Source organism: Canis aureus, chromosome 4, assembly GCF_053574225.1.
Source record: "Canis aureus isolate CA01 chromosome 4, VMU_Caureus_v.1.0, whole genome shotgun sequence".
Taxonomy (NCBI): Eukaryota; Metazoa; Chordata; class Mammalia; order Carnivora; family Canidae; genus Canis; species Canis aureus.
Window position 1 is genome coordinate 35,532,258 of NC_135614.1, and position 27,434 is coordinate 35,559,691.

The 27,434-nt window shown below is 48.6% G+C and overlaps 1 protein-coding gene across 2 annotated transcripts in view; it reads right to left on the minus strand.

Moving 5' to 3' along the window:
• GRID1 (glutamate ionotropic receptor delta type subunit 1) overlaps positions 1-27,434 on the minus strand; it is a 640,626-nt gene that overhangs the window by 203,712 nt on the left and 409,480 nt on the right. The window contains exons 6-7 of one of the 2 annotated variants that reach the window (XM_077895250.1): positions 25,286-25,342; positions 10,877-11,047 (exon numbers count right to left, since the gene is read on the minus strand). In XM_077895250.1, the coding sequence (XP_077751376.1) occupies positions 10,877-11,047; positions 25,286-25,342 (228 nt within the window). The remainder of the gene's footprint in view (positions 1-10,876; positions 11,048-25,285; positions 25,343-27,434) is intronic. The other variant, XM_077895251.1, reaches the window with a different exon arrangement.

The following is a 27,434-nucleotide window of genomic DNA, read 5'->3' on the forward strand; positions in this document are numbered from 1 at the left end:
GTGGACCCTAAAATCTCTTTCTCAATGCTCAACTCTGCTGTTAGGGCAGGAAAACAGCCATGGACAATACATAAACAAAGGATGTGCCAATACATCTTTATGAAAAAAATAAAGATTTAGTTAAAATTAGATTTAAAAAAAAAATGGGCAATGATCTGGATTCAGCCCGAGGACCACAAATGGCCAAGCCCTGGGTGAGAGGGACTGAAAACAGTGCCAAATGTCTGCATCTATGGGTACAGGAGAGAGGCAGTGGGATCGAGGGGAGTCAGGCATCAGGGATCCAGCCAAGGGGAGCCTCATGGGCCACACTAAGGAGTAACCACATAGGTGACTTTAGGGAGGAGGATGCCATGGATGGATCTGTGCCCGAGAGTCAGATCTGTGTCTTGGAAAGATTGCTCTGGTCCCCAGATGGGCCTCGGTGGCCTGAGGGATGCTGGTCACTTGTGTTGATGGAGATCCTGAGCCCACAGAGCCTGCTCTGCAGTGGCATCGCTGCCAGCCAGGGGATACATTTGGGAATTGCAACTGTGCACATATGAGAACTACCCCCCTGCTTAGCTGCTGGGTGAGTAGAAATGGCTCACAGAGCCCCTGAGAGCATGAGTGTGAGGAAGAGACTGGAACAACAGTGAGGAGAGGATACCGCCCTAGCGCTGGTATCCAGGGATGGGACAGGTCTGGCTCTCCCTCCTAACGGGGATTCAAGACCCTGATCCATATGAGCCTGAACACCAGCACCCATCCTCTCAGGGCCCACCCAGAGCCCTCTGTAGGAAGGAAGGCAGCCCTGTTCTCGGGTGTTACCTTCCCATTACCCCTCTCGCCCAAGGGGATGTCACAGAGCACACGGGGTGGGGGGAGTGAGGGGAGCGGGTGGAGAGGAGGTAACGTCCACCCCTGTTCAGGTGTGTGGTCCGTCCTGGGTAACTGTTGCACAAACAACCATCAGCCAAAGTGGGTCAAGGGGATAGTCTCCGCACACCTAAGCAGCAAGGGGTCTGCTAAAAATATTTCAGAAAAACAAAATCACTGGATATAAATAGGAGAATGTGTCAACCTCACAGGACTCCCGGGAGAATCAAGTAAGATCCTTGGTCTGCAGGAAGAACCCCTACTGCCTCCCAGCCTCACGTCTCACCAGCCCCCGGTATGGACCTCACACCCCCGGGACCTGCATGCCCTGTGCCGCACCTGCAATTTCTCTCCTCACGTGTCTTGGACTGGGTGCCCCCAAAGCAGAGCCCCAGACAAGAGCTTGGGCAGCACGGACCGCCCTCTGCAAGTGGCCTCAGCAGTGCGCTGAGGGAGCCAGGGTGCGACATCAAGAGCACGTGCTACATCATGACTGTCCCCCAGCTCACGCGGACCCTTGTGTGCCACGGCACATCGGGCAGAGCTTGCCACTTGTTCTGTGGGTGTCCCTGTGCCCTGGCCATGCCTGCAGATTCCCTGTCTTCTCCACCTTCAACCCGCATCCTTACGGTGGGCACAAGGATGTGTGCCACTATGGCCTGTGTAAGCAGTGGGTGCAGGATGGACAGGCAACGTTTCAGATGTGGCAGGAGTGTGCCCGGGATTCCTCAGTACTGCTGACTCAACCATGGCCTCAGGCCAAGAAGAGGCAGGCATTTCAGTGCCTGGGGACACGTTCCAGGGCCTGCGGTACACAGAGGCTTACCTGACAGTGGAGAGAAGCCGGCTCCCTCCTGCAGGAACACCCTGATAGAACTGGGCCTCCTGCCCCTCGAGCCCTGAGGGCACGTTCCCTCGCTGAGGATGAACCCGCTCCCTCTGCAGGTCGCCCCCCTCTCTGCCGGCCCAGGAGCTCCTACCACTCGTGAAATTATTTCTGACACGTCCAGCGCCCCTCTGGAATGCCAACTCATAATGGAGATGTTGTTACAGGACAGTGTCGGCCACTTAGAGTTGGCTTGGTCTATTTTATTTTTTCCAAAAGAATAACTCGAAGCTGAGAGTCCTTGATGATGTGAAGACTTCTCTTCTTGAGACATTCATCGGGCTCCCAGCCACCCACTCATAGCCGATGCTATTCAACCAGCCGGGACCCTCTGACCCACATTACCTCCCACGCGTACACATGCACACCCCTTGGGACGGCACCACCCCAGCTGAGGCCCCGACCAACACCCAACAGAATATCCCTGTTTGCCTCCAGCACTTGTGTTCACAGTGAATTAAGGTACTTAACGAGTGTGTGAATGCAGAGAGGCTGGCAATGAAGAGGCAAAAACAGGATGTGACTCAGAAAGACTAAAGGAAGCCCTCAGCCCTCCCACAAGTATGTCTGCTGGGAAAGGTGAACACATTTCAGGTCAAAGAAATAAGCTTTCAGTTCAAAGGCTTTAGAAATGCTCTTTTTCAGATAGATATATCTAGAAATATGTATGTATGTTAGAGATAGAACTTAGGCGTATGCATCTTATATGTGTGACTGTATGCATACTCCTCTACGACTTGTAGATGACTTTTACATATAAGTGGGTATGCATACGTATGTATGTATATGACTTTTTTCTTACTATCTCTAAACACAGCATCCAGCACCAACCAAGGCAGACAGTGGTGCTTAACGTATGTTTGATGGATGGATGGATGCTTGGTAGATGGATGGAAGGACAAATGGATAGTTGGATGAAGGGGTACGTAGATGGGAGAGGCGAGGGGCAGATGGATAGAAGGATGGAGGGGGAGATGGATGGATGGATGGATGGATGGATGGATGGATGGATGGGAGGGATGGATGGATGGATAGATGGATGGATGGATGGATGGATGGATGGATGGATGGATGGATGGATGGGAGGGATGGAGGGGGAGATGGATGGATGGATGGATGGATGGATGGATGGATGGGGGATGGATGGATGGATGGATGGATGGGAGGGATGGATGGATGGAGGGGGAGATGGGGAGATGGATGGATGGATGGATGGATGGATAGATGGATGGATGGATGGATGGATGGGAGGGATGGATGGAGGGGGAGATGGATGGATGGATGGATGGATGGATGGATGGATGGATGGATGGGAGATGGATGGATGGATGGATGAGGGGATGGATGGATGGATGGATGGATGGATGGATGGATGAGGGGATGGATGGATGGATGGATGATGGATGGATCTTCTGCTAGAAGGGTACACACTGATCTTGGTTCCCCAAAAAGAGAAAGTAGTAGGAAAAAGGGGTTGGCCATCTCCACTTTGACTCAGGAAGGAACACCCTTTGTTCAAATAACAACTTGCTGCTCATTTACAGCCCACTCAAAATGTCCTCTTGATGCCCACTTGGAGCTCTACCTTCTCCCATTCCTGTCCCTTCTCCCACTATGAGGCCATGTCAGTCTGATTGGAGATTAGAAACAGAACCTTGGGGGGAAGGATCATGAGCAAATAGTAGAAAGGCAGCCTCTGCTTGGGGTCCATCTGAGTCCTGACAAGCGGAAGGCAGGCCTCTTCTCAGGGAGGTGGGTGGAGACCCAGCCTGAGGGCAGGGTCATGATGAGCCCCTGAGCCAAGAGCCGCCATCTAGAAGGAGAAAGACACCTACCTGCCTGAACACCCACTCGCTGCCAGGCTCTCGGGGCTCATGCCCCAAGGTGGAGCTCCAGGCCACAGGGGCAGGGAGAAGGGGCCTGGTTTGAAGGAACCCTTGCCTCTTTCCCTCGCTTCTCAGGGAAGGCGCAGCACAGAGCTCATTCACAGAAGACAGACAAGCAGAGCAGGTGCTGTCACTGTTTAAACCCTCATCCTCTCTGGCTAGCCTGGGGACATTGCACACAGAAGCCAAAAGAATAAAAGAAGAAAGGAGGAAGGAAGGAAGGAAGGAAGGAAGGAAGGAAGGAAGGAAGGAAGGAAGGAAGGAAGGAAGGAAGGGGGGAAGGACAGGCATTTCAGGTGAAAGTAGACCTGAGAAGCTGAAGACAGACTGAAGTTTGAGGCCAAGGGCATGGCACATAAGACCTGGAGCCAGGTCAGGGATGCCAGAGGCAGACAAGAGCCAGAGCCAGGCAGGGGCCCGAGGCTGGAGCCCGTGGCCTCCGTCCTCGGTGGGGTCAGAGCTGGAACGGGGCCCAGCCAGCTCGGTTCGCCACCCTGGAGAGGAGCACCTGATGGCTCTCTCACTGCCATACAGAGCGACACTCGCTCTACCATGTGTGCAGCTTAGCCGGGTGGCCTGGTAGGATGGGCAAGAGCTTGGGCTTCAGTCCAACCTGGGCCGGCCCTGTCACTGCCCCCCTTTCCCCCAGCGCGTGCCCCTAGTGAGTGCTTGGTCAATGCTGCCTGAACGGTGACCCAAATCTCCACTTACACCCGCTTGCAGAGTCATGCTGAACAAGCCATTTGGTGCTCTGGATTCATCTTGGCGACAATCAAACCCAATATGACCAATGCCCCCAGAGAAGTGCAGTAGGGGTGGCCCTGACCTAGCCCCCCAAGAAATGCAATGACAGTAGTCCTGTGGCCAAGCACTGTCCTAAGCCCTCTGTGTGCTGCTTTATTTTTGGAGGGAGCAGAGACAGGAAGAAATGGGAAGTGGGGATAAAGGATCTACACTGGCTCCAGACTCCAATGTGGATGGTCTGGAGCTCCTCCAGGGTGTCCTCTCTCTGAGCCCAGGACGGGGCTGGTACACAGAAGCCTTCGGCCACCTGGGAAATGAACTCGTACCTGCCAACACCGTGCACCCTCCCCCCGGTGCCCCTGGGTCTGAGCACGAGTCCTATCAGGATTTTGCAGCTTGTGTCTAGGAAGTCTGAGCAAGGATCCTCCTGAGCCTTGCATGTCCGCTCGGCCTGAAAACTGCTCGCCTGGACACATGTCCCTGGTTTCCCCCTGGCCCCGCAGCAAAGTTACAGCTGCCACGGCCCCCAGAGCCTGAGCCAGGCCTTTAGGGGCTGTGTGGGCTGAGAGGCTATAGAGCTCCCCATTATGGGAAAGGCCACTTCTACTTCTCCACCCCCAGGATGTTCCATAAAAGGTCCCAATACAGGAGGGCCCAGAGCGGGGGCCTCACCATGCCCTGACGCAGGTTCCTGCAAGGGAGGTGGCTTGGCCCACTGCAGTCAAAGGTCTGACGTTTGCACCGTGGGGCTGGCTCGCCCACAGGAGCCTTCCGCATGGCCCACCCGACAGTGAGACCACCCGGGAGTGCAGGAGACAAGGGGAGGCAGGCAGGGGCAGCTGCAGGCCAGCCCTGCGGGAGCACTGTGTTCTCTACTGCACCACCTGCCACCTGTCCCCCATCCCAACTGAGGGGTTTCCCTCGCAAGGAAGCTTCCTTTATCCTCTCTCTGTGGTCACCTCCCATGGCCACAGCAGGGTCCAAGTGCCCTCATTTCTCCCTAGGGAGACAGTGACCCCTGGTTGCCTTGTCTCCCAGCCTCAGGCCCTCCCCCTGCCTCCCCCCTGCACACAGTTGTCTCCTTGGAGGCACATCCCTCCCCGTCACATCTCCAGGGGCTACACCCCATCCTTAGGACCCTGGCGGCTGCCCTCTTCTCTGACTGAGCTCCAACACTTCTTGCCTCACACCCCGAGCCTCAGACGCACTGAACTCTCTGCCCCTGCTCTCCTGGGCCTCCGGGTTTGGGGCATAGGCCAGTTTTCCTACGGAGCCCATGCCACAGAATAGAGATGAAACTTGCCCCATTTATTTAGAGTTGGTGAGAATTAAGAGACAGAGCATCTGTGAAATGTCTAACATAGGAACTGGCACATAATAAGTGCATGATGAGTGTTTGTGGAATTAATGAATGCCAGATGAATAGATTTAAATACGTTCTTAGAAGAAGAACAGCAAGGTAAAGATACAGCAAGGTATTTGTACAAAGGATTCTTCTTAGAATATGGTTGTCAGTAGGTAGAAGCCACCCTGGTAAAGGGTGCAGGAGCTCTGGCCCAACATGTCCCATGGGGAAGTGTCCATCTCCAATCAGAACCTGGGGTATGTGAATCTGGGAGATGGTGGGTGGGGGTCCTGGCAAGGCTTGCCTTTCCAAAGCCAAAAATCTATGCAGGAAGTGGGTCCTGAGAAGGGAGATGGGAAAGGTGAGGACACATTTCTGGGAGGTAGAGGACAGAACTTGGCCAGGAGCTCCTGACTGGGGCTCACAAGCTCTTGAGAAACCCGGGTAGGCCCTCCTGGCTGCTGGATCACCAAAGACCAGTTGCACAAAGCCAACTGAGGACCCAGGATGAAAAAAAAAAAAAAAAAAAAAACAGATTTTTTTTTTTTTTCAGAGTTAGCACCAGAATCCCTGCAACATCAGTAACCATATTTTGTTTAGGAAAAGACCTTGTGTCAGCAGGAGCAAAGACGACCGGGAAAACTGTTAGGTTGATGTTCATGAAAAAAATAAGGAGAATCTACGTTGGAGTCAAGACCCAGAGAGAGAAAATCGAGGCTGGATAAGGAGGCCACCAGGGAAGAGAGGTTGGAGCCCCAAGGGGAGGGACAGGCAGGGAACATTCTGCAGCAAGAAGGGACTAAGGACCTCACAGGCTGCTTGTGCCACCACAGGCTGGGACCCCACCCCCACCCCCAGGACCCCGACCCCATGTAAGAGAACCGTTGAGCCTTGGATTTGCCAGTGAAGCCAGGAAGGCGCTGCTTTCCCCCCGGGTCAGCACTGAGGGAGGCGCAGGCCCGGCAGGCGCAGGGCGGTGTACTTACGCGAGGCCCCGGAAGCAGGGTCAGCGCCCGGCCACGCAGACTAGAAGCCCCCTGGCCCCTGAGCCATGCCAGGCTCTTCGGGGCTCTTCGGGGCTCTTCGGGGCAGCTACGCCCAGCAGGCTGGTCCCCCCGCACGGGCCACTGCACCTCGGCCCCCGGCCGCCACCTGCCCCGCTCCAAAAGCAGAAACCCGAGAAATGTCTTCACCCAGCAAGTCTTGGGCCCCGCTTTCTCCTCCCTCCATCGCTCATCAAGCCAAGGGACTGACCTCCGACCATGTCCTCGACGGCTCTGGTCATCCAGCAATGTCAGACAAGCAGGCGGCGGAGGGTCCGCCTGGGAGGACACGCTGACGCCCGGCTGTCGCAGCCAGAGAGGTCACTCCGGCGAGGCCTTTGGGCAGACTGCTGCCCGCCTGCCTGTCCCGTGAGGGGCCCTGCTCCCACAGAGTCCGAGGGCCCGGTGTGCACAGTGGGCAGGGCGCAGGTGCACGCTGCATGCCTGGGGCTCCCCGGCCGCCAACTGTGCGCGGCCACGATGGCAGCCAGGCTCGGCCAGAGACCGGGGCGCAACCAGCTCCGACGAAGGCAGCGACGACCCCGCTCCCGTCGCGCCTCAGGACTGACAGTGGCTGCACGTTCCATCGGAACATTTAGGGTAAAATTTTTTAAAAAAAGAAGGAAACCAGGGCAAGCGACATGAAGCCCAAGGTAGCTGTGGCGTGGGGTGGCTGTTGCCCAGAGTAAAGGACTATCCTGGCAGGGTGACAAACAACTTGTAGCCAGAGAATAATACAGAAAGCCCTGAAGAACTAGGAATAGCTGGGAAGGGGGAGGTTTGAAATGTTTTAATAGACGGAGCGAGGGAAGAGTGGTCACATCTATCAAGCCGTGCAACCACTTTTAAATGCACAGAGGAGAAATTCCAACCTGAGGGAGCATTTCATACTAGTATGTGGCCTTGGGCCCCACAGCTTAATTCAAGGACCAGGCTCCATGGGGACCAGAAGATACCACTTACATCACGTGCCCGCCCCCCTTGGGGAGCCCGTGTGACTAACTGGGGTGGCAGCGTGACCACGTGTCTGTTACTTGGCTGGCAGCCCCAGAGTCACCGGACTGTGTGGTTCTGAAGACCGAGGGCCTTACAGACGCTCCTCCGAGCAAGGCCGCCCGCACAATCGCAGCCAAGTCTCGAGGTTTTCAGACACCGGGTATCACTTCCATTACTGGCCGAGTCAGACGAGCCCTGGGCCCACTTGTCAGGAAAACAAGAATGACAAACACCCAAATGAGATGGCACTTTGTAGGGGAAAATAAACAACAGCACACTGGCAAGCAAGGCGCTCGGAGCCATGAGAACTCACTGACCGAGGTATTTTCTCCTCCAAGGGGCTTTCTTTGTACTAAGTGGGAACCAGACTGATTTGCTGTGAGACTGCTGGCTTGGCTTTGGGGCACAGAAAGCCCTGACCACAGGCCTAATAGAAGACGATGGAGTTTCTGAGACCAGCTCAGTGGAGAAGCCAAGGGAGAGACGATTCATGATGACCCTCAGGAAGGCTTCTAACCCAGAGTTATTGTCCCAAGAGCAGCCGTCTGCGGGAAGAACTGAAAGATGGACTTGAGAGCTCCATTTCCAAAAGGATTTTCATTAATTCCATCAAGACGAAGTTAATAATCCATGACACAAATGTTTTATTTTTTTCTTGAGTTAGTTGTTCTAAACATGTTAGCGCCTTCTCGATAAATCTCACAGCTAGAGGCTAGTAGAAATTAGTTTGTCTTCTCTAGTGTCATTAAGAAATAAAGACGCGGTGATAGCTACTGAGGAAGCTGGAAGAGAATGGCTTGTAAATGAGATGAATGAGGAGCTGCCCCTGCATGGAGGGGGTGGAGGGGCGGGACGAGGAAGTGATCCCCAGTCCCCTCTCGCCACACCCGCTCCAGGCAGAGGCAGCAAATGCAGACAGATTCCTTTAATAAAGTGCTTTATGTATCGATACATAAAGAGACTTCTAGAAACATTTAAAGTGGTGGGAAGACCTGCACTATTAACAGATCCTCCCCCACAGTCCTCAGGGAGGGTGTGCGAGGAGCGGGGTCTGCAACGGGGGCTAAGCGGTCTCGGGACACGGCCTCCCCCAACAGAGCAGCCCGTGGGGGCGGGGGGGCCGGGGTCAGTAAGTGGTACGAAGCCCTGAGAGGGGCTGGGACGTCCCCAGACAGCGTGCTCAGCAAGACCCAGGCGACCGCGGCGGCCTCTCCGCAGAAGCTGAACGCACCGCAGTGCCTCCCGTAGTGACACGGTGAATAGTTCCGTCCTCTCTAGACACCTTCCGTGTGCCCCTGCGTGCAAGGATCGCACGTCTCTAAGGGGCGGGCACGACCCTGCCAGGTTACAGGACAGGAGGCTGGGAACTAGGTGACAAATAAATAATCGTGATTATATACTTCATTAGTAGCTGCAGTTCCAGGGACTTGAACCCGGCGATGTGGCTCTTCTGCTGCGGTTTCTATTGCTTGTTACTGCCCTGCGACGGCTACCCTAACTAGTCCTGACTACCCTAACTAGTCCTGACCCTGCCCTGCTGCGGCTACCCTAACTAGTGTGCTGTGGAAGGGCCCCGCGCTCCTCAGGGAGAAAGAGTACAGACAAGCTGGCAAGGACTGGAGAAGCTGATGCGATGGTGGGGCCAGGTGGGGGCGGGGCGGGAGAGGGATGAGCCGTCAAGGTGAGACGGCCTGGGGAGACCTGCCTGGGAGTGCGATCCTCTTGGGGTCTGGCCACACCGGGAGTGTCAGGGTCCCCCTCCTGTCCCAGGATGTTTCCTTCTTCCTTCCCTAGACATAAGATCCTAGACCGGATGTGATGCTGTGGGGAGTTACGCGGGTACCCAGGCCACTCCGGAGACTCCAACAGTCTGCTCCCCAGGATGTGTGGCCCCGAGGAGGTAACACCAAAGTGTCCTAGGATGGAACGGACACTCGGGAGGCAGATACAGCCCATCTCTGTCCCAAACCCTGGTTTCCACGCCTCATGCCCGGCTCGCTAAAGAAGGGCTGGTGATTTTCAAGTGCCGGGTGGCAAGCTTACCACATGCACAAACTTCTGGGCAATTTTTGCAAACTCCATTAGGAGAAACTTCCTTCTGCTCTGTGTCACCCACCAAGCATCAAAGAACGTTTTTTGGGTTTCCCTTAAGGATTTTATTTATTTGAGAAAGAGAGAGACTGAGAGCTTGCGCGAGTGAGAGGGAGGCAGAGAGAATCTGAGGTGGACTTTGCACTGAGCACAGAGCCCCACTGGGGCTCCACCCCACAGCCGTGAGGTCGTGACCTGAGCCAAAGCCAAGAGTCAGACGCGTAACCAACTGAGCCCCCCGGGGGCCTCCCAATGATGGTTTTCTTATGCACAATATTTTTAACGGAGAAGTGGGTTCTGATCTGCCAATGGCCAGTCTCCAGTGTGCTTCATCCAGAGAGAAAACCACCTCTCTTGATGGGCTCACGACTGCACCTCTTAGTCCCAAGAGAAGGTGACGCGGGTCGCACACAGGGCGGCGTGAGATGCGGGAGAAGCACTGTCTGGGAACACTCACTACCTGTTGCCTTGCAAAGAGCGCAACAGCGGGCCGTGTCCTCTCCACCCGCTGGCCTCTCCCTGCCCAGCCGGGACTCCAGCAGCGTGGGGTCGAGCGAAGCCGCAGCGCTCAGAGATGAGCCAGGACCGGCCCTAGTTGTTGCACGAGAGCTACGTCCACATGATCGCCTTCCTACGGGGATGACCCTGACACAGGTTCAAAGTGATGAGTCCCCATAGGAAAGCTCCATCCCCCATCCTGTCGGGGAACCCGCCACCCACAGAGCAGCCAGCACAGACCCGCAGAGACGGTGATCTCATCTCCTTCCCCCTGAACACGTAACTTTTAAATACAAGAGGCACCCAGTGAGCTAATATGCCCCGTCTGCTGGCAACAGGCATAACTGCCTGCTAATGCTGCTCGGAGGCACTGCCCAGCCGACCGGTTTCAATTTCAGCAAATGACAGGGTTCCAGTAATTAAAGTCAGAGGCAACGGCACTCAGCCGACGCTTCTCCCGTCGCCCGCAGTGGGCCAAGGGCACCGGCGAGACCTCCTTCTGGAGGGAGCTCAGGAGGGAAGCACTGACCTGCAGCATCTGGAGGTAGCCTTCCTGGGGGTCACAGAGCAGGGAGGAGATGCGGTGGTTGTTCCTCATGCATTTCTGGTTGTCCTTTGCAGACGGGAAAATCTGCCGGACCACGGTCATCCTGCCCAGGGCGCTGTGCACCAGATCCAGGATCTCCGGGTCGCTGATTTCCTGGGAAGACAACCACACCGATGCTTACCATTGGCTCATGAACTACGTCTGCAGAAGGCCCCCCGGGAGCTACCAAGGGCCACCGGCCCGAAGAGCTGGTGCCAAAGGGGTCAAGGGATGGGGCCCAGGTCACACGGTGCGTCAGTTGGTCATAAATGACACTTGCTAACCCTAAAATCCAAACAGGACTATTCAGCAGCTTTCCTGAAATCCAGAGAAGAAAAAAATGTCTGCAGCCAAACCATTGATGTATTGGCTTCCACGGGGTCAAGCTCAAGAACCATCGAATGCCAGGGTAGACATTGGGGTGGGGAGTAAAAGCTAAGTTTCCTATTGGGAAAAGGAAATTTTCCCAATTTTCTCTCTAGCTGAGAGCAACAATGCTGGTTTTCTCTGACATTGACCAAAATGCAGTGTTTCCCTTAAGCCTTTAATAACTAGATTTGCTGCTTTTTTTTTTCAGATCTACATACAAATTCTGAAACTAAATCCACTCATTCATTCATTCATTCATTGCACAGAAACCTACCCAACATCTCCTGTGTGGTTTGTTTTGTTTTTTAAAAAAGATTTTATTTATTTATTAATGAGAAACAGAGAGAAAGAGAGAAAGAGAGAGAGAGAGAGACAGAGGCAGAGGGAGGGAGCCTGACGCGGGACTTGATCCCGAGTCTCCAGGATCACGCCCTGGGCTGAAGGCGGCATAAACCCCTGAGCCACACGGGCTGCCTCTGTGTGGTTTGTTTTGTCTCAAGCTCTGCAGACGTGGCCTTGAAGGAGTCAGGCCTAATCCCACCCAGGAAAGTTCGAGGCCTTCCTAGATGAAAGGTGCTGAGCGCTGCCACGGGAGATCTAGGAGCCAAGGAAACCGAACCATTGTGCTTCCACGTGGACGTGCTTTAAGCTCTCTGCACACGTTAACTCCTTTGGTTCCCACGCTCCAGGAATTCCATGAGGCAAATCCTACCATTGCCCCATTTTCCTGAGCACTCGCAGGCTTGGAAATGGAGGAGGCAGCAGGCCACCGGGAGCTCCCTGCAGGCTGAGGCGGCTTCCACGAGAAGCAGCCCTGAAGCCGAGCCTGGGGACGGGCCCAGCCTGGGGCGCGGGCTTTTGGGGGGCGGGGGGGAGGCCCAGGAAGTTGGGCCCCTCTGACCTGAGGCCCCAGCAGAGAGGGGGAGCCACCCGGGGTGTGGGACAGGCTCCTACACCTACAGGCTGGGAGGCAGGGCAGCCACCGCCGGGCCTTCCCAACCTGGGGCTGCAAGCTTGCTGTGGGGAGATGCGAGGCGACAGGGAAGTAACAAAACGGCTTCCAGGCCAGGGGCGACACAGGAGTGACAGAAAATCCGGACTAACAGAAATCAAGGGCTTTAGAGGCGGAGCCAGGCCCGGGCTGGCCAGAAGAGGCTCTCATTTGCCAAGCGCATCTACACCGGTGGTTGGCGCCAAGTCAGGGTCACTAGGCCTTAGAATAGGTCGTAAATCCTGCTTGCAGACCACACGTCCCAGCTTAGGGGCAGTGGAGTGGTCCTGAAGGGAGCTGGGACGGCGACCACGGCCGCGGTTCAAGCCGCGGAGGCCACAGCAGAGTGTGCTGTGGCCGCCACCGAGGCCGGGACTGTCCCAGGAGCCTGACGCCCCGGGCCGGCCCGGAGGAGTAGGACACGAAGCCTTGCAGCCCTTTGGGATGACGGCTAGTCCCCAAGGGGGCAGACTCACAGTGATCTCAAAAGAATTAACGTGAATCTGGGTTTGAACCACTAAACTTTGTATTTCAAACAAAAGACTGTTTCAAGGAAGATGGTTTGTTGGATGGGGATCAACAGGCCAGAGGTGGGACAACCGCGAAGTGTTCCCACCGTGGGGCTCCCCAGTGAGCAGGATGCTTGGGCTCTGCTCTCAGCGGCCCTGAGCACACGACAGCGGGTTGAGCGAAATCACCTGTGGCCTGCCGGTCGGTAGGGTGGTAGGGAACAGCGACGACGAAGGCGGTGGCACTCCTTGGACAAGGAATGTAGCGGATTTTATCTCGAAAAACCATGAGGTCAGTTCAATTCCACACAAGAGGGCTAATCAGAGCCCACGCACTGTGGAGAGGAAGTGGGGGGGGTCACCTACCTTTGGTTTTCCTCCCTGACTCCTTAATGGCAGGACCACTAGATATGCTCTCTTGTTAAACCCCTCCCACATTCTCAACATCCCGGCTGGTCAGCGGACTGCGCACTGCCCACTGCACCCTGCACAGGACCCCCGGGCTTGCGGAGAGCCTGACTTACGGGCGCATGGTACCTCTCTGGAAAGCACGCCCATCACCTTCCCCAGCAAGCTGCAGCAGAACCTGGGGGGAGAGGCTAAGGGAGCCAAGGGCAGCCACCACGTAAGGGGGTGGGGGGCTGCCCCCAGCTGCTGTGGGCCTTATACTACCCTTCATCCTGCCTGCCCAGAACCCCTTGCAAACCTGGAACAGCTCAACCCAACCCACGAGCTACATTAGTGATGGCGTCTGCAGATCCCATCTCCTCTGGCCCGGTTCTCCTCCATCACTCGGGGTCACAGCACACACCCCGCCTCCCAGCACACTCCTCCCAGCCTCCCTGCACTTCTGGGTCCATCCTTAATGTCCGTTACAGAGACAGTTGCCCAGAATCTAAGAATCCATGGAAACAATTCCCCTAGATCCCTTGGGGGGAGGGGGGCAACGAAAAGGGTCACCTCTCCTCCAAGGGATGTGTCCTTCCCCTCCAAAAATTGCCACCCGGCATCATCAGTCAATTCCAGTAGCTCTGTGCTGGGCCCTCTCCTGTGCCGTTGGTCCCCCCGGGGTCCCTTCAGTGGCACAGGGCGACCCCCAGGGATCCACCCACTCCCTACTTGCTGCTGTCAGGCACTGCCTCCGGGCTTCACCCCGGGTCAGCCCCAGACTGATGTGAAGACATCCAACCTATGGGCCTCCCCATGGAGCAGCCAAAGTCTACAACCCACCTGGGAAACCAGCTCGCCCTTTGCCCCAGTAGAACACGCCTTCCAGACAGTGCTGCTGATGAGCAGCAGAGGAAAGACAATGTGCATACACCGCGTGACCTGCACTCCCCTCACCCAAGTCTGCAAGTCGGCCATGGCAGCAATTACGTGTCCCACCCAGATGCCCACTGGGATGCACGGGCTGGAAATAAATCTTGCTTTTATGACTTTGTAAGCTTCTACTGTGGAGTAGGTCTTAGGCACAAACATTATATGAAGTATGAATCATAAAATGATCAGTGTGCCTTCCGCCCAGCTAAGAAATAAAGTGTATCCTGCCTCTTGGTTGGAAGCCTCCTCCCCAGATGCTCGCCCCTTCCTCCTTGCCAGCTGCTAAATGTCATGTTCCGGCTTACGTGTGTAGCCCCAATAATGTATAACTTTGTCTTACATATATTGTTCAGCTTTGGCAAGCTGAACTCTCTGCATATCCCCCGCCCCCGCAATTGTGTGTTAATGCAGTGGTTCACAAACTTTGTGGTGTATCTGCATCTCCTCGGGAACTCGATACCCTACAGAGGTCAGCCCTGTCCCACTTTGACAAGCGAAGCCGGTGTTCTCCGTGAGCCCTCTAGATAATCCCAATGCTCGTGAACGTCTAAAACCCACTGGTTTACCATTTTTTGTAATCTGTTCACGGTGATGGGTGCAGCTTAGCTTACTTGTTTTCACAACTGCACCCTGTATGACTAGGCCGCCATTTATTTACCCTAGTGCTCCTTACCATCGGAATGTGTTTGTTTGCTATTATGAAGCTTCTGCACACGTTCTTCTTGGGCACATGTGTTGGTGCACTGTGTAAGAATTTCTCTAGGGTATACACCTAGAATTAGAATTCCTCAATAGGAGAATGTGGACATGTCCAAATTTCCAAAGTAATTGCACCAATTTATGATCTTGTGTTGTAAAGAGAGCCCCTGCAGCCCTGCTGGTACCTAACATTTTGTCTGTCACCCTGTTGAGTAGGAATTGCATCACTGGATTTTTTTTAATTTATTTATTTATTCATGGGAGACACACAAAGAGAGAGGCAGAGACACAGGCAGAGGGAGAAGCAGGCTCCATGCGGGGAGCCTGATGCAGGACTCAATTCCGGGACTCCGGGACCACACCCTGGGCCGAAGGCAGGCACTAAACCGCTGAGCCATCCAGGGATCCCCTCATTACTGGATTTTAATTCCACTTCTCTAATTCTTAATATAGTTAAATAGCTTTCATATAACTGAATCATTTGTGTTTCCTCTTGTATTTGTCTTTTTGTCCAGTTTCCATTGGGCTGGGTCTCTTGCATTTAGATTTGTGGGAACGTTTTAAAAAAAAAAATTCTGGGTGATTCTTTGTCACATGTCATAAATATCTTCTCCACTTTCTAGAATGTTTGGTAGAATTGGCCTATAAACTCATCTAACCTGGTGTTCTCTCTTATTACTGATTAAATTTCCTTTTTTTAATATAGGGATTTTGCTTGTTTCTCCTTCTTTGCCCTAAGTCACTTTTTTCTTCTAAAAATTCAGCCATGTTGTTCAAACTTTCTAGTTGATTGGAATATGTTTTTCACAATGTCTCTCTACTTCTCTCTCTCTGATGCATCTAAAGCTGTGTGAGCTCATCCACTGAGAGCAACATGATTTGTGCCCTCTCTCTTACTTTGATGCTAAAAGTTTATTTAATAATTTTTTTTTAATTCACTTGAGAGAGAGGAAAGCAGAGGTGGGGGGCAATGGGAGAGTGAGAGAGAGAATCCCAAGCAGACTTTGCCCAGATCGCAGAGCCCAACACAGGGCTTGATCCCATGACCCCAGGACCACTACCCAAGCCAACATCAAGAGTCAGACACCCAACCAACTGAGCCACCCAAGCACCCCTAAATTCTTTTTAATAAGTAAGTTTTGGCTTAACTGGTACTGTTTTATGAGTTTCCATGGTTTTCTATTTCATTAATTTCTACTCTTCATTGTTTTTCTATTGTCTTTGACTTTATTAAGTAGCTATTTTTCCAACTTTTTAGGTATGAAGCTCAGCGGTGGAATCTTACACCTTTTGTCTTTTCTAGAAAAATAATGAAGACAATCAATCTACACCCAAACCTTGCTTTAGCGGTGTCCCACAGGTTATACATATAAATTGTATCACTCTTTTTAAAATCCTATTTTGATTTATTTTTGACCCATAAGTACTTTACTAGGGATTTTTCAAAAGTTTCCTAACACGAGCGTATTCTTCTTAGTATCTTCCTATTGATTTCTAACTTGAATGCACTGTGACCTGAGAATATAGATTGTATAAAGCTAATCCTTTAAAATGTGTTGAGCTTTGCTTTGTGGCTTATCATGTGGTCAGTGTGCCTGAATGTTTCATGTGCGTTAACTGTCCCATTGCTGTAGGTTTCAGTGGCCTACTTTTAGGTCCGTTAGCTTAGGAATTAGTCTATTTCTGTCTGAATTCAGCCTATATTTTCAAAAATTAAAAAAAACATATTTTCAGTGTTTTATTAGGTACATATACATGGAAAACTATAATGCCTTCCTGGATTGAGTCTTTTACCATTATTTAGATAACCTCCTTAGTTCTAGTAACTCCTCCTGCCTCCTCGTGTATTGTATCCAATATTAACACAGCGACACCACTTTTATTTTGGTTACTAGCTGCTTGCTCTAACTTCTTCTGCCTCTTTGCGATTCCATCTTTCTCTGTCTCACACTTTAGTTGGAGTCTATTAGAAGCAAAATATACTATGTGTTTTTACATTCATCTTTGACTTTTTAGTAGAAATCTTAATCTATTTATATTGGACTATGATTACTTACATTTACTTTGACTTCTATCCTATTATTCATATTACACATCTTCCTATTTCTTTTTTTTCTCCTTCTTCACTCCCCCATGGAATGACTATTCTTCCTATTTTCATTATTTTACCCTCTTTCAGAAGTTAGGCTCTCCACATTATTCTTTTCTTGGCTATCTTAGATATTTCAAAATGCATACTAAATAAGGCATGAAGTCAATCAGTATTCTTACTCTCTCCTCCAACATTTATTTCTAATCACCATCATCCCAACTAATGTGATGATAATATCCAGTATTTTAATTCTATCTTTCTGTGGGCCTTCCTATTACATATAACTCCCATTTCTTTATACAGTCAGTAGCTTTCCATTTAACCGATATTTATCAATGCATTTGTTAGGCATTCTTTTCTGAACTCAAATCTGACAGAAGTACTCCTGACGTACATCATTTAGAATTTCCTTTAATGTCATTTTGTGAGTCATACACTCAGTTTTCTATGCTGGAAAGTGTCTTTTTTTAAGTCTTACTCTTGAAAGATAAAAGTCTAAATTGACTCCTACTTGCTCTTAGCACACTGAATTTACTATGACATTGGCTCCCGGCTTCCATTTCTGTTCGCTATGTCAACTTCCTCTGGCGGCAGTAACAAATCATCACAGGCTGGGCGGCTTAGGACAGAACTGCACTCCACCACAGTTCTGAAGGCCGGAAGCCCGATGTCCCTCACTAGGCTGGAACCCGACTTTGGCAGGGATGCGCAGCTTCCAGAGGCTCTAGGGGAGATGCTCCTGCCTCTCACAGCTTCTGGTGAATGCCAGCACATCTTGGCTTATCATCACATCACTCTAATCTCTTCCTCTGCGGCATATTCCTCCTCTTCTCTTAAATCTCCCTTTGCTTCCTTTCACAAGGACACTTGAAATTGCATTTCAAGCGCCCACCCAGATAACCCAAGATAATCTCTCCATCTCATTAACTTAATCACTTCTGCAAAATCTCTTCTGCTATATAAGGTAACACAGTGTCCAGGGATTAGGCCCTAGATATCTTTGTGCACCATTATCCAGCCTACTAACTCCAGATATTAGGAATCCATTTAACTGCCATTTCTTTGAAGGAGACCTGTGTTTTCTCCCTGGATGCTCTCTAGATTTTTCTTTGTCTTTGGTATTCTGTGGTATCAGGCCAATGAGGTCTCTAGGTATGCAGCTTTTATTTTTATCCTGTGGCCTCCTAGATCTGGGGTTTGGTTTCCTTCAGTAATTTCAGAGAATTCTAGACCATACTACCCTTTCATATTATTTCTTCCCCATCATCTCCTATTTCCTCCTAGAAATCCAATATTCTCATCTCTCTTCCATGTGCTTTCATCTCCCTTTCATAGTCTCCATCTCTTTATATCTCTGGGCTGCCTTCTATATAACCTCTCCACATTTTCCTATTCACCAATTCTTTATATATGTATCCACTTTGATAGTTAATTAATCCTTTAAATTTTTTAACTTCAGTGATTAGGTTTTTAATTGCCTGAAGGCATTTATTTCTCAATTCCACTTCAATTTTAAATGGCTTTTATTTTTTGCTTATATTTTCCAGCATCTCTTTATTCTTTTAACATATATAAGCATATTTATTTAATAGTTTATGTCAGATCATTTTAAAATCTACAGTTCATTTCAGATCTGATTAAACCGTCCCCACCCCCACCGGCCCCCTGGTTCTCACTCATGGTGGTTTCCTTCCTTCCTTCCTCCCTCCCTCCCTCCCTCCCTCCCTCCCTTCCTCCTTCCCTCCCTCCCTCTATTCTTTCTTTTTCTTTCCTTCCTTCCCTTTCTTGTGTGTATAATCTTATTTCCCTCAAAACTTCCTTATGAATTCCTTGAAATCTGACTCAAATTTGCATTACTTCAGGAAATATTTATGCTCGCTCCTACAGCCTACCTAGGAGCACTACCAATCTATAACCCCAGACATTAATATTAAACTTTCCTCTGAGCTTCATTAGGCACCACAGTTGATATGACTTGGGTCACAAACCTGCATGGGGCTCATCAATTCTCGAGAAAATTTACCCCTTCCATGCAACTCCAAGACTAAGACAGAACATTTTCCATGCTATTCTCTTCTGCACAGTGAGTTCATTTCTAGTTAACCTTTATATCGAGGATCTGGGTTTCCAGCTTTATAATAAAATCTCTCACTAAGCCCCACATCTGATTGGTTCTTACATTGATTTCATGTGTTCCATGCCCCACACAGACAGAAGAACAAAAGCTCAAAGTTCCCACAGTTTGGGCAATAGATTCAAGGCAAAAACTAAATGTGAAGCTCCTGTATTTCCCAAAGTTTCAGTATTCACTTTATATTTGGCCTCTGTGGACATTACTTTTGACTGCTAAGTGATCCATTTAAAAATATTTTTAAAGAATATTCTACCCAGATTTTCTAGGTCTCCTTCTGGGAGTGTCATTCAGGCTAATTATTCTTCCATAAAGACATACCACTAATCCTTTTATATGGAATTTTCTTTCTTTAGCATATGCCCCACTCTTTTCCTGGGACACACACCCACCTCCCAAACTCCTCTTATGTGTTGGCTGTTTGACTAAACTTTAGTGATTGTGCTACAATTTCTATTTGCTTTATTTTACTGCCTTTCCCTAAGTTCACTGTCATTAATGTTAGAAGGAAAGCTATCTCTGAGGGGCCCAAGAGAAGACAATCTTCTCCATTTGGTCAAATCCCAATTGCATTCTTCAATTAATTATCTCCCAGTTGTGTTTCCAAAAAGGTAAATATTCTACAGGTTCCAAATTATTTTGTCTGTTGCTCCAGGACTATCTCCCCTAAAATATTCTGTTACCTTGCAATCCTACAATCTAATAGCTACCCACCCCCCCATAAATCCTTTCTCATCAATACTGCTCACTCAAAAGACCATCTCTGTGAAAGATGATGGTGTCTTGGACTAGGGTTGTTGCAAATGGATCATCTTTAGATAGCTGAAATGCAGAACCTACAGCACAGGTTGACTGATGAGATTGGAACAGAGTGATGGCAAAGTACCACTGAATCCTTTTTCAATGTAAGAAATCCTTGTAGTTTGATAACAAAAATATTGTAACAACTAAAACAAGTAGAGAAGAAAACAGGGATAGAATTCCCAGGAAATATCCATTCTTCTAGACATCGGGATGGGGCGAGGGTGGGGGGAGACTCTTATGCCTTGCAGCATACTAAAAGGAAGATTTCTATGAAAAGAACCAAACATGAGATGGAATAATAAAAATACCCACTCCCTCTAATTTTGTACTGAACACATGCACTTAGACCATGTTCATTTTGAGTCAAATAAATTATCAGGAAACCTCTACAAATTTCCCTGTACACACAACTAAGACTAAAGAAAAATCAGAAAAGTTCTAAAGAAAAGCGAATCCTCACATCCTTTCAGGTGTTATTTAATCCAGTGGTTGAAAGCAAAACTGTCCTTCTTAAAGAGCACAACATGGAACAGAATAAGACCTGATTACCTCCATTCAGAGGCCATGTGTGTCTTCAGCCAGGGTCTCTGGCTGGCTTCAGGGGGGCTCACCATTAAAAAAAAAAAAAATGTTAAGTATACAAGTATGTGTGCCTTTTCCTGTGGAGAAAGCCCATGAATGAGCTCTATTTGATTTTCAAAGAAGCCTTTGACCCCAAAAAGCTAGCAAACAACTGATATTGAAGCTAGTAACGATTTTGAAAGTTCTCCTTATTGCTAACTACGAGAAGAATGAAAACAATGAGGACAACAACAACAGGATAATTGAGAGACACAAGAGTCTTCATGTCTATCCGACTCAGCTGCTTCTTCCTCACTTCCACTTGGGCCTCCTAGGTGACAATGAGATTTATGTGAGGAACTACTGTGCAGCTACGAAAATCACTGAATACACCTACAGTACTACGACATCACCACCTGCAGCATGTGGATACTAGAGGCAAGGAAAACAGACAAGAAAGGAAGGAAAGGCGGAGCAAGTTGCAGAATGACACCTCAAATGCAGGACTTTTATAGTAGAGATACGCACAACAGTAAAAACAGATGTGAAGGACATACGTCAGCTTCAGGAGAGTGGTGGCCACTGTGGAAACAGAGCGGGCCAGCAAATAGATTTGCTGCCTACCTGCCTGCCAGCCTTATCCCTCCTCTTCTATGCTGGCATAACCCAGTGTGAACAGATGCCCTTCCCTCCACGTTGGGATTTGAAGTGGCAGGAAAAGACCTCTGGACTCAGAACCGTGGGGCATCTTGCTTGGTCTGAGCCAAGTGGTCCGACCACTCTAGGGACTTCTAGGAGAAGGTTCATGACTCCATCTCTGTTTGTTGAGGTATGAAGGGGTTCTCCTTGAAGGATTCTGAGAAGGTCTGCTCAATCCTAAAATGACCACCACGAAAACATAGCACCTTTCATGCCTCTGGAGGCTTGAGTCATGGGAAATTCCCCGTGATGGCAGGCTGAGCATACTGAACACAGCAGACAGCCCAGGGATCCCCAGGGAGACTAGTTAGCCACTGAATCACCCTGCCCTGTGATCTCCCGACCTACCTCCAGGCCTTCGCTAAGGTGAGATGATACGCCCTCAGATCACTGATGGAAATCGGATTCATATTTTACTGTTACTTGTAGTAAAAAACAACCTGACTGACACAGAATTTAATGGGACTTAATGTAAGTGGGTACAGAGCAGACTTCAATTATATCTGAAATGGTCAGCTTCTTAAAAATTGAGATCTCAATTACGGCAAAATTTGAACAGTGGACACGTGAGTGTTCATAATACCATTCCCTGTATCTTTTACGCCTCTTGGAAATTTTTGTTTAAAACAGAGACACTCACTGCAGAAGTCTTACTCCATGTCTGTTTGAGCAGCATAGAGGATAAATTTTCATAATGAGGAGAAATCTTCAAAACAGCAATTAAAATGGAAAGGATCTCCTTTTTCTAAATATATACTTGGGCAAATCTGATGCAAAACGCATGCACAAATAAGTTCCTGTCTGATCTTTAACACTTCAGTAAAATGTCTGAACCTTCTGATATCAGGGGGAAATATTATTAAACATTTATATAGGGCTCTAAACTTATATAGTGCTGTGTAATCACAGTATTAGTCATTTCCTTTTATTCTTTAGAAAGACCTAGATCTATCAAACATCTGTGTGATACCAGCATTATTCCATCTCTGGAGGAATAATAAAGTTTATTTGCCTCCTAACAACCATGGTGCCAGTAATCTAAAGTTGATGATAGTAAGGAAACTCCATAGACAAAGCTGGCTTGAGAGAAGCTGAGAAAAAATAAGGAAGATTCAATAAAGTCATGATGGAAGATTTCCTCCCATTGAAGCCAACAGGCTTTTTAGAATATCTGCTGCACTCAGATCCCTACGGAGTGCTTACGGCAAGGTGAGCTAGGGCTCTGCGGAGACCAGGACATCCTGGTGAGGAAGAGAGGGTGGGAGGAAGCTGCCAAAGCTTGGTGCTGGTCACAGCTCCAGGACACAGAAGGTGGCAGGAGGGCACTTTCTGAGTGGTGGTTCAGACGGACAGAGATGCCCTTTCTCATTCATCATCCCCTGAAAACTCATGGAGTCTGCATGAGTTTCCCTATTTTACACAAGATGTAGAAAATTGCCATAGAAGAAGCCCTTGCTCCCCAGCGTGTGGTCCATGCACCAAGAGAATCAGCATCATCTCTGAGTTTCTTAAAAAATGCAGAGCTCAGGCTTTCTCCTGGACCTAGCTAACCGAGGTCTGCACTTCGACTCCTAGGCAGGCTCAACTTTAGGAAGCGCTGGTCTGAGATACTAGGCAGTGAGGTGAAGGGAGGAGAGGATCTGGAGTCCAACGGGTTTGCGTTCCAGTTCTGGCTTCTCCTCTTCCTGGCTGTATGGCTTGGACAAGGCACTTGATTCCTCTGAGTGTCAGCTGTCGAAGGGTAACAGCGCTCCCTGGGGCTTTGACTTAATTCGGTGACTCTAATACAACGGGATTCAGCATGTCTAGTGGAGAGCCTCGCAGTGAGCACGCTTGATCCTTCTAACTCAGAAGCTGAAGCTCTCCGTACAACCTTTGAAGTCCAGCAAAACAGCTGTCACAGCACAGCCCTGGGGAAGCCAGAGCAGCCCCCCTCCTGCCCTTTGCCACCCCAAGGCCCCTGCAGCCCCATGCAAATCCCTAAGGGGGCTCCCGAGCATCTCAGTCTGCACGTGGTTGTTCCCCGTTCCTCATCTCCAAGAGGCCCTGCTTTCACTTGACTCCCCGCCAAGACATCAAATCAGGCCTCCACCATCCTGTCATTAAATCAAATGGCCCATTAATCGAGATTTGTATGGCTTCTTTTATTTGTGTAAGTGACACAAATGGGTTCTGCTCACAGTAAAGCCAGCGTGTGTCGCCTGCCCTTTTTACCCAGGGCTGCCCAGAGGACAGGAGGCAGAGCTGTCCCCAATTCTTCCTCCTCCCTCACAGCCCATTCCCCTGAGTGGTCCCGTCAGACCAGCTAGCAGTGAGCCGCTGGCTCTGTTTCCTAAAGACCTACACCTGGCCAGGGCCATAGGGTGAAACACATGTCCCCTCAGGCTTCCTGTGCAATCCTGGGAAACGCCTCACAGGAGAATCTGCTATCTTGTCCAGAGATGCCCAAAAATGTCCTCTGGGTTTTGCATGTTTAGTGTCCTGTTTATTCCATTTTATTTAATTGAGTTTTTATTTCACCACATTGTGTTCTATTATATTTGACCATGAGCACAAGGTGGACATCTGCCCTCCAATGAGCTAGGGGACCCACACATGTCCCCAGCATTTACAAGAGACAGTCGGTAAAGCTCCTCTGGCTGTGAGTTATTTATGGATGACGGCTGAGCTGGAGTGGGCTGTCTGTGAGATTTACACCCCGTTCTCTCCTCTCCTCTCTTTCATGTCTCTTCCTTTCACTTTCTCCTTTCCCATTTTCACCCCTCTCCCCGCCCCCGTGGATCTCACTCTTCCTTCCTCCCTCTTTTCCCTGCCCCCATCTTTTTAGGCCTTCCTGTTCCCTGTGGCCTGGTAAGTTCTGCATTCCCACCACCTCATGTCACTCCCCTCTGCTCAGGTAGTTTCCCTTAATTCCAAGGCACTCAGAACCTCTAAGGCAGGGCACAGCAATTCCCAGAAGTTGTTCAGTGATTGCTAACCTGACCCTCCCTTCTTCAGATGTGATATTCCTGAAATATGCTCTAAGTTGGACCTGAAATGTATTCTTCGCAGGTGTGGGCCTGAGTATTAAAAGCACTAATAACTGTAAGCACAAGTTAAACATAGCTTTGTCTGCCATTCGGAGAGAAGGGCCATAGTGTAGTGTCTACACAGTTTAACAGCTCAGGGCAGAGTCTGAGTAAGACTTGTCCAGGTAATAAGGCTCTACAGTCATAGTAAAAAAGTGGCCCTTCATGCAACCTCATGGTCCCAGTAGAACACTACATAATTCACCTGGAAAGGGGGTCTTAAGAACTGAGTAAGGTAACTTGATTTACTCAGACCCAATATCTGTAAGGATCCTCTGGCCCTTTCTTGTATACCCACAACCCTGATTCAGACCTGGGGGCACTGCAAATTCTGTGTTCCCTGCAGAACCAGAAGGGAACTGAAGGGGCTGATCATTGCTCCATATATGCTGGACTTGGAACCAAGCACAGCTCCTTGAGGGTGAGGGGTGTGTCTCTCATATTCTCTGGTCTCTAGTATTGAGCACCAGGCCTAGGAAATACTTATGAAGAAAGAAAGAGAAGGAGAAAAGAGTGAAGGAGGAAAAGAGACAAGAAAAGAGGGACGGAGAGAGAAATGGAGCAAAGGGGAGAAGGAGTTCTTTGGAATTTCACACACTAAAAAGGTAAACCTCAAAAATTTTAGTATCTGAGACTCTGACCTAAAGTAATTCTACAACATAAAGCCAATGCTCTTCATTCTGCTGTTCAATTTTCAAAAGCTGATCAGGGCTTCAATTTTCAGCTCACTCCCAGGCAGATATTCAAACAGAAAAATAAATATAATAGTGGCTGATCCTTCATGGCACTCATTTGCTTGCTTGCTACTAACCACTTTAATTATTTTGTTTGCAATACCCATTTGTTTGTCTCAGGAGAATATTTAAATCTGCTTTTATTTGTGCACAACTATCCCTACTACTAGGAAAATGAGACCTTATGTTTCACATTAATACTTCATGGTTTTTTAATCCCCAAGGAATTGGCAGAAAATTATAATTTTTAATTGCATTATAATTTAAAATCCTGAAATATTACTTAAAAATTTTTTCAAATAGGATATGAAAATAAAATTGTGTGACCCAGGACCCTGAAGTGGATGGCTCTGAAGTTTACAGCCCCATGTTTACCACATCAAGCTCTTGCATCTGAACTGGATCCAGTTGTGTAGAACCAAGTATAAAGATCTGAGAATAGAAATTCAGAAGAACAGAAGATAGAGAGCATGTTAGTCAATGTATAAATCTGACCATGATGGACTGAACTAACCATTTACCTTTCACTATTATTTATATTCCCCAAATGAATGAGAACATATAATGTTTGTCCTTCTCCGACTGACTTACTTCACTCAGCATGATACCCTCCAGTTCCATCCACGTTGAAGCAAATGGTGGGTATTTGTCATTTCTAATAGCTGAGGAATATTCCATTGTATACATAAACCACATCTTCTTTATCCATTCATCTTTCGTTGGACTGTTGGGGATTTACCCCAAAGATACAAATGCAATGAAACGCAGGGACACCTGCACCCCAATGTTTATAGCAGCAATGGCCACGATAGCCAAATTGTGGAAGGAGCTTCGGTGTCTAACCATTTACCTTAAATAAAAAAATAAAACATATGAAAGGGCAGTTTTCAGGTATCAGACAACAGGCATAGCTGAAAGTGACACCACCCCAAAAAACAAATGAAGTGAGCGTGAACTTAATGCTCACAGACTTTCCAGGTTGCAGCAGAGGAAGAGGAAACCTAGGTGGAGCCTAATGGCCTCCAAGAGTTGAAGAGAGAGTTTGGGTTTTGAGGAGGCCAACAGTTGCAATTCATAAGGCAGAATGATGGAGAAAAAAGAGCTACACAAAAACAAAACAAAAAAAAATGCCCTCCAGAAATCTATTGAAAGTTCCCTTTGAGTCTTTAGCTGCATATTGATTAGTGCAAGTGAGTGAGATAACTACCAGAGTCTAAGGAAAGGACCACCTAGAAGGATCAGGGCTTAATCATCCTCAATAATGGGTCAGGTTAGCAACAGACTAAAACTGTTTTTGACCTAACAAAGCTTCTGAGCAAGCTCAAAAAATCAAAATGTTCCGAAGTAACATAACTCTGTTCAAGGGGAGAAAGGTAGGGGGATAAGTAGTTAAAGGAAGGAAAGCATCAAGCACTCGGCCATGTAAAATTCAGTGTCTGGCATCTAATCTAAAATTACCAGGCATGCAAAGACACAGGAAAATGCTCTTCTATTATGAGAAGAAGAATCAATCAATTGAAACAGGCCCAGAAATAATACAGCCGGCAGAACTAGTAGAACAGGACATTAAAACAGATATTATAAATAGTATAAACACACACCATATGTTCAAGAATGTAGAGCAAAGTATGTACATGATAGGGAGAAAAAGAAAAGACGCAAATTGAATTTCTACAAATAAAATATGCAATGTCTGTGATGAAAATTACTCTAGATAAAATCAACAGCAGATTTGAGGAAAAATAAATGAACCTGAAAGTATCAAAACAAAAAGTCCCAAAATGAATCACAGAGGGGGAAAAAAAATAAAAGACTGGGAAAAAATCAACAGAGCATTAGTCATTAGTGCACAGGGGAACAATTCAAGCAACCTAATAAACATGTCGTTTAAGTCCATGAAAGAGAAGAGAGAAAGGGAAGGACAGAAAAAATATTGGAAGAAATAATGGTCAAACAATTTCTAAATTTGATGACAACCACACCCAACCACACAATCAGAAAAAGAAAAATCTTTTTTTCTTTTTTTTTATTACTGAGGTATAATTAACATATTATATAAGTTTCAGATGTATGATGTAATGATTTGATGGTCTAATTTTTAAGATTCTGACAGAAAGTGGTAAATGCTGGTAGACTTTGTACAACAGGGATTTCCTTGGGTGAAGACCATTGTCTGCCAAAACCACCTACAGCTGGTATTTTCTGACGTATTACAGAAAAAGGTACACACCTTGCTGGCATCTTCTCTCAGATGTGAGAAGGCAACAAACATAGCAGTGAAGCTAAAGAAGTTAAAGTGAGTCAAGAAGGCTTAGAAAAAGAAAAATCTTAAAAGCAACCAGAAGATAAAGATCCAATATGCAGAGATCTATATATCTTTGTATCTACTAAAGAAGTTGGATCTGTTATTAAAAGTCCTCCTATGGTGAAGACGGGTGGGCAGGTAGGGAAACCTCTAGAGCCAGATGTCTTCACTGGTGAATTCTACATATGTTTAAGGAAGATATGTCAATTCTATACAAAT